The sequence below is a fragment of the Triticum aestivum genome, chromosome 3A, assembly GCF_018294505.1.
Source record: "Triticum aestivum cultivar Chinese Spring chromosome 3A, IWGSC CS RefSeq v2.1, whole genome shotgun sequence".
In the NCBI taxonomy this organism is placed as follows: domain Eukaryota; kingdom Viridiplantae; phylum Streptophyta; class Magnoliopsida; order Poales; family Poaceae; genus Triticum; species Triticum aestivum.
The window spans coordinates 41,433,732-41,441,364 of record NC_057800.1 but is presented as its reverse complement, the minus strand read 5'-3'; the positions used below and the strand labels follow the sequence as shown (position 1 = coordinate 41,441,364).

At 46.0% G+C, this 7,633-nt stretch overlaps 1 protein-coding gene across 1 annotated transcript; it reads right to left on the bottom strand.

Annotated features, from left to right (window-relative positions):
• Positions 1 to 2,184: 2,184 nt before the first annotated feature.
• On the bottom strand, positions 2,185 to 7,404 carry LOC123057797 (DNA (cytosine-5)-methyltransferase DRM2). The gene is made up of 11 exons (XM_044480686.1): positions 7,214 to 7,404; positions 6,393 to 6,509; positions 6,185 to 6,293; positions 5,922 to 5,968; positions 5,603 to 5,824; positions 5,395 to 5,503; positions 5,275 to 5,321; positions 4,943 to 5,179; positions 3,795 to 3,909; positions 3,659 to 3,714; positions 2,185 to 3,567 (listed from the first exon to the last, which is right to left on the bottom strand). Exons 1-11 carry the CDS (start codon positions 7,217 to 7,219, stop codon positions 2,353 to 2,355), a joined length of 2,280 nt encoding a protein of 759 aa, XP_044336621.1. The 5' UTR covers positions 7,220 to 7,404; the 3' UTR covers positions 2,185 to 2,352.
• Positions 7,405 to 7,633: the final 229 nt, after the last annotated feature.

Below are 7,633 nucleotides of genomic sequence, written 5' to 3'. Positions count from 1 at the left end.
GTGTGTTGACCGGGTTTTGACGCAGCTCCCTCGGAGCGTTCTGGTGCCTGCATGCAGATAGGCCACGCGTCCAGGTTTTCGTGGCCTTGGCGCGTCGGTGATTGGCGCAGCACATTGGGAAAGGGCGAGCTGCTCGCCGCCGTTTCCGCTTCCCGCGGCGCGGGGCGATTTCCTCGGAAGGAGGCCGGTGCGTGCGTGCGTGCGACCGAGGCCAGTGCAGCCGCCGCTCACTGCTGCTCCGTTTGCTCCGGGCGAGATCTATAAACTGGGGCCCGTCGTCGTGTGCGAGGTGCCTTCCCCTTCCCCCGTCTTCTTTTCCATTCCACTCCGTTCGCCGTCGATTGGGTATGTTGATTCTCCTTTCCTTTTCCTTACCGTTTGTTGCTTCACGCCATGGCCGGCCATGGTGCTGATCTATAGCTACTATAGTTCTCTCTATTCTATTCTTTTTAACCTAAAATGAAGATTTTTGCCACTGTCGTACGTACCTATCAGCGCGCATCGTTTGTCGCCGACCGGAGCGATGGACGTGGATGCGCTCTACCGCGAGACGACGCGGGACACCGTCGCCATTGAAGCCGACGGCTCTTCGGAGTCGTTGCTGACCGGCGTCGCCCTTGAAGCCGACGGCTCGTCGGAGTCGTTGCCGGCCGGAGCGATGGACGTGGGTGCGCTCTACAGCGAGGCGATGCGGGACGTCGTCGCCCTTGAAGCCGCAGCCGGCTCGTCGGAGCCGTCGCCGGGATGGGTGAGCTCCGTGGCCGTCATGCAGATCGACAGCAACTGGATCCGTTGCTCCGTCTGCTCCCAAAACCTCCTCTACATCAAGTGTCCCGTCTTCCAGGTACGTACCTACACATGCGATAGCTCCGATTAGATTCCATTCCGTTCCATGCGAGCTATAGCAAGCTAGCTGCACCGATCGATCCACGAATCTGATGATTTACACGCAGTGCAAGAGCGGGCACCTCGCCTGCGTACTCTGCTGCACCGAGTCGTGCAAGAACTGCAAGGACGGCGGGGCCAAGTTCGACGCCCGGAACGCGATGGCAGAACACTTCATCTTGTATGCCAGGTTCAAGTGCCCCCACCGCGGCTGCCACGGCTTCCTCACCTACAGCGAGGTCACGGCCCACAACGACGCGTGCCCACAGGCGCCCTGCTCGTGCGCGATGCCCGGCTGCGGCTTTGCCAGCCCGCCGCACGCGCTCCTCCGTCACCTCACCTCCTTCCACTCCTGGCCCGCGTACGGCGCCCGGTACGGCAAGGTGCTCTCCCTCTGCGTGCCGGCGTCGACCGTGCCGTGCCGCCGGCTGATCCTCGCCGCGAAGGACGCCCGCGTGTTCGCTCTCGTCGTGGGCGAGCAGCGCGGGGACACCGCCGTGTCGCTCGTGTGCGTCAGAGCGGGCGCGTCGCCGTGGCCGCCGTACAAGGCCCGGCTGCGCGCCTGCGTCCTGCGGAAGTCTAGCGTGGTTGAAGGCAGCACGAGGACGGTGGCCATGCAGATGGTGACGAGCAGCAGCAGGCCCGGCGAGGTTGTCCTGGAGAAACTGCCGTGTGTCTTGACCGTGCCGCAGACGTATCAGAATACCGGAGATGAGGGGTCCGAGGAGGTGTTTCTTGACCGTGCCGCATTGTAATCTTTCCCAACGATAAGTAGTTTTCTTTTTCTTCCCGTGGAGTAGAGCTCGGCAGACACAAATGAACTCGATAGAGATCGATTTTCCAATGGTGCTTGTATGAAAGTAGTGCGGGTTTATCCTAGTACTGTTCAACTGATCGTTTTAATTTGTGGCATCATTTTTGTATTATCTGTTGCGGCAACAGCGGCTGTGGTGATGAAAAAAAAATTCTCTCCTACCCATCACAAATATTTTCATCATCTCTTGGAGATTCTATAAATTGTCTACTGAACCAAGTGTTCTTAGAAACTATGGCATTGCCTCCAGAATACAAGTGCAGAGGGAAAACATGTCTGACATATCCAGAATACAAACCATGGCATTGCCGGGTATGATATCAGTATGCAGAATACAAGTGCAGAGGAAAAGCATTTCCAGCATTGCCTGCTATGATTCTCCATTGAAAAAGCAAGTTAAGAAATCGGACCGGGCATTAGAGAACTGAATGTCTGGCAATATAACAATTTTACATTGCCTCTAAGCAAATGCTGAATTCCTGGAAACAGAGAAAAAAATAAACAAGAATACAGGACAGGGCAGTACTATGCAGACTCGCACCGTACGAATCATCTATCACAAAATCAGAGCCAATTCTCTCAAGTTCTCAAACAGTTCTCAACTTGTCGGTGTACATGTACTCTACTATCTAGCGAGTCCTTACTAGTATGTCCTAGACTGGTTTGCAACAATGAGATATAGCTAAGTGCTTAATCCTCGCCATCTCTGACTTGACGGTGTTCAAGATTCTGGGGTACTGGTAGAATAGAGAAGAGTGCTCGCCCTCTAGACCGTCACGGTGGAACCGATTTCTGCCAGCGAGATTGTTGCATGGGCTGCCCCCAATCACCAAGTCAAAGCCGCCAATACTTTCAATAAATGACCTGATTTTATCATCAGTTAGAGTCCTCACGTCTGGAATCTGAATCAACTCGCCTGTCTGAGTCTGATTCCACCAACTTCTCAAAATCCTCTTATTCACTTTAGATATCTCTACAGAAACCACTATCCTCATGTGGATTCCAAGCCTATGTAGCGCTACCTCTCCTCCTCCAATACCGGTGAATAAGGACAGTACGTTTATACCATCAGGAAACATGTCCCTCAACACAGACAAGTGGTAAGTAACTGTATCCACTTGAAATGAGTTGCCAAGAGATTTGTACCTCTGAGTTCTGGTGACTCCCCTCGTGTGATTCCTTGGAAAACCCAGTAGGTATTCCATCTCATGGGGCTCCAAATGAGCAACCCTGTTTTTACCAACCCACACGAGATTGTATTGTCTGCACAAAGCCATAACATATTTTTGAACACGAAGAGATGGTGGATTCTCCGCTACTGAAAGAACAAACTCAATTAGTTCTGTCAGCCTTGAACTTGGCACACATGTCGTCAGGCAGTTGAGCTGCTTTCTCGAGTCCCAAGAAGGCCACCACTTCCTATAATGGGGAAACGCCTCAAATATAGTCTTTGGAGGCTCCAGGCAGAGAGATGACCTATTCTCAATCGGGAGATTATGGATGTAACCTCTTTTCCTGGCAGTTGCACATATGTACTTGGAATCCAGAAACTCTGGCTCTACACCATACAATTCTCCTTTAATAGTATCCCATGTGCGTTTGGGGGTTTGGGCCACATTTTCATAGTAGAAGAAAGGTGGACCAATAGCTTGTTCGGGGAGACTTCTTTTAACTGGCTGTACCATGCTATTAGGCAGGCTAAAGCCAACCATTGGATTTGGAAGAACAATTGGTTCATCATCGCTACCATTCAAGGGGAGCCAATTTCCTTGCGCTTCACCTCCACATCGCATCCTTTTTTTCTTGCTCTCTTCCATGAATCTTCCTTCCTTTCTCCTTTTTAAGGAATTGAAGATCTTGTTCGTAACCTACAAAATTATAAATGAACTTTGGTGTCCTTGCATCTTAAAAGAGCGTAAGAGATTCATTTTTCAGATATAAAATCAAACAACAAGGTACCTCACGGGTAGAAAAGTTCTTGGAATCAAGTAATGCAAAAAGAGCATCGTCCGCACCTAGGAAATATAACCAAAAAAATACAGCATAAGGTGCCTTTTAAATGAATGCAACAATTTCAAAAGAGAGGCATTATCACCTCTGCTAAAAGCCATATTGGCCCTAACTTCAGGAAATCCCGCATCCTTTTCTAACATTGCTTGTGCGAAATCCTTGATATTCTCGTCCTTTTCTAACATCGCTTGTGCGAAATCCTGCAGAAAAGCACAACAAAAATACAGGTCCGAAATTACTTTGCGACATCTCACTACCTTTTTAATGGCTACTAATGGTTGTGTGTTGATAGTGAAAACTGCAAAGTGGCGTCTATGAGCCTAGGAAAACATGGTAGGTGGGGGTGTTATTGATAACAAAATGATAGCACAGACGACCCAGGAAACAAGACAGGAGAAACCGATCAAGAATCAAATTAATGTGATAATTCAGGAACTCAACTTCTTATTCTCCAGTGTTGCTTAAGAATGACATTAATGCAAGAGAACATTAGCTTACAAATCACACTACCTCAACTAGCATATGATTTCCTCATTGCATCATGACACATATTTCATAAGTCTTGCAACTAATATTCAAATGCATAAGCACTGAAAAGAAAATGAGTGCTGCCTAGATAAAATTAAGTTTATTACAATAATAAAGTCATTTCATGTTCGTTTGACTACTCTGCGGGAAGTGTAGTCTTGATAGTATTCAATCCATACCCTTAAATATCACACTATTACATGGTAAACTTTAGCATGTGAAGAATTGTATGTAATGAAAATCATGTGCTCAAACCTCACAATACAATTCTACACCCACGAGAGTTTGAGAGCATAAGAGAAAACAAGAGCAGATCAAACATTATGTGAAGGAGTGCTCATGGTGTGAATGGCACCCAGAAGAGGAATCATAAGAGATACAAATATAAATTCTTAACAAGAGACAATTCACTCAAGCAAAGAGAAGGCCAAGATCATGCTAGTGTAGTTGCTAAACAAGTAGTATTTTATTTTAGAGATACATCAACTCTACCATGATGTTTTGAATGATGGGACTATACTGGCCAGATAACTAGAATATCTGAAAAGAAAAATGGAAAATAACGTCCCAGCTATATATCATGTTGGATGCTTCACTCAAATCAACTAATACTTAAACAGGTCAACAAGGCAAAGATTTCACATATCATCACACATATAATCATAGAGTACTCATTTTCCAATCTGGAGATACATAATCAGCTACCTCGTCACCAGAACCATTAGAATTGGCTTCCGTCTCACCAGCACCATCGTCATCATCATCCCAGTTTTTGAAATCAATATCATCATCATCATCACCATTCCAGTTTGTGGAATCATTAGCATCATCATCATCATTCAAGTTTTCAAAATCAATATCACTGTCATCGTCATCCGCAGCATCATGAGGGGTGCAGCCAGGGGTAAAGCAGTTACCCATGGAAGGGTAATTACCTAGCGTCTATATTTCAAACAACCAATATTAATAGTCTTTGCTAGTATGCAGCACGAGCATCATGGGATAAACTAACTAATAGAAGCGCATGTATAAAATACCTCAAATGTAAGAAGTAGGTCGAGAAATTCATTTGCATGACTGTACCCTAAAAACCGAACCACTTGTTGAATCAGAAGGTGCAAACACAGACAAAAAAAATGAAATTGATTATGTTTTACCAATTGCCTTGACAGCCTTCAAAAGCATCTCCTTTGGATAACCCATTCCTACATATTCCTCGAGTGAAGAAGATGATGGTGCTTTCTCCTTGGCCCAACCATTAACGTCCTGTGTACATGGGCAAAAACAAACACCACATTATGATCATAGTAATAAAAGAAAATATGTTGAAAGACACATTTTTCTATGAGTTATTATTCAAATTACCAGCGTGGATGGGCCAAGAGCATCAAGGTTACTCAAGGCGGAAGCCGACAAGGACTCAGCCTCATCACTAGAATCATTAGAATTGGCTGCCCTCTCACCAGCATCATCGCCGCCATCATCCCATTTTGCAAAATCAAGATCGTTGTCCTCGTCATCCTCAACATCGTGAGGGGTGCAGCCAGAAGTAAAGCTGTTTTCCATGGATGGGTAGTTAACTAGTGCCTACATTTCACATGACCAATATTAACACAGTCCTTACTAGTATGCAGCAAGAGCATCATAGGATAAACTAAGTAATAGACATGCACGTATAAGATACCTTAAATGTGAGAAGTAGCTCGAGTATGTCATTTGCATCATTGTACCCTAATAAAGCACCGGTTGAATCAGAAGGTGCAAACACAGACAAGACAAATGGTTTATTTTTTCAAACACGCAATAGATCTTTGTATCGTTATATTAAGAAGAAATGGGACAAGAACCCATACAACACCACTCACACACGCTACGCACTCCACACTATTGCTCTTAGATTACATTGGCGCATGTTTATCAGTACACAGGACAAAGATTAATTTTTACCGCACGCCTCGACGGCCATCAAAACAATCTCCTTTGGATAACCCATTCTGACAAATTCCTCAACTAAAGAAGCTGATGGTGCTTTCCCCTTGGCCCAGCCAGTAACATCCTGTGTACATTGGCACAAACAAACACCACATTATAATCATAATAATTAAAGATAATAAGTTGAAAGACACATTTTTCTATGAGTTATTACTCGAATTACCAGCATGGATGGGCCAGAAGCATCAAGGTTATTCAAGGCCAAAGCCAACAAGGGCTCAGCCAGTCCATCACTTTCCCAATCGAACATATCACTGTCATTGCTATCGCTAACCCAGTCCTGTGACATGAATTAAGCATGCCTAGATCAATACTGAAATAAAAGCACCCAACATAGCCAGTATAAAGAAGAGGAAGACATGAGGGTCGAACAGATTTTGTTGCATCGTCATAAGCCCAGAAACAAGCACGAGACACATCACAATCAAAATCTCTAGCGCGAAAAACAACACAGTCGCATTCCATTCTAGTGTCTAGAATGCACTGAAGAGGAGGAAAAAACAAGATTGTTTTTACTGGATAAACTACCAACCTCCTCTGTCACCGTCACAACAACACATAAGCCAATGCCCAAAATATTATGATCCCATCAGTACATATATATAAACACTTGAATTCCAACCACACTCCATGATTCACAGAATGGTGCAGCAAGCGTACGCACTCCAACGGCACCCTGCGACTAGCGCTAGCAGCCCAAGATCTGCATGTTGTTCAGCACACCTGCCACAACAGCACAACTTGAAGAGACCGTGCCCTTTGACACTCCCCTTGGATTTCTTAAATTTCGTAACCTGCCCCGTTGGACCAGATCCTGTTCAGAATTCGTATGATCCTAGGAATCCAAAATTAATGTTTTACTAAATCTAAACCCAAGGAGGCCCTATTTTTTAGATCCAAAAGTAAGGGGGCCCTAAATATCGGCAGAGATGCATTCAAAAGAAGAAGAAAAATCGGCTGGGGGAGGATGAGAGGAGAGCTTACCACCATTGATTGATAACAGTGATGCAAGAAGATACACCCCCTCTATCGCCCCTCTTGTGGTCTTTCTCTGCGGGGCCGTGAAGAGGAGGAAGGGGCGACGGCGGAGGCTCTCGGGAAGGTGTAAGGGCGGGCGGCGGCGATAGCGGAGTCAAGTTCCTTCGTCTCCTCCTGTCTTCCGTCCGTTCCGCCGCTCTCAGTCTTGGCGTGGACTAATGTAGCCCAAGTTCGTTCGTCTCCTTTCGTGGTGGACCTTTGACATTCTGCACCGCTAGCGGTCCAGACGGTACAGCCCCGTCACGTGGATCTGTATGACGGACATGTAAATCATAACATGCCTAAAAGAGGGTGAATCATAACATGCCTACAAAAAATGTGAACGTAACATAAGAGCAACTAAAAAAAACACTAAAGAGTTATCCA

Coding starts and splice junctions, on each gene's coding strand:
- LOC123057797 (XM_044480686.1), bottom strand. Junction 5,969..6,184: donor GATGGCCGTCGAGGCGTGCG/GTAAAAATTAAT, acceptor GTGCTTTATTAG/GGTACAATGATGCAAATGAC. Junction 5,504..5,602: donor CTCTTGGCCCATCCACGCTG/GTAATTTGAATA, acceptor CCATGTACACAG/GACGTTAATGGTTGGGCCAA.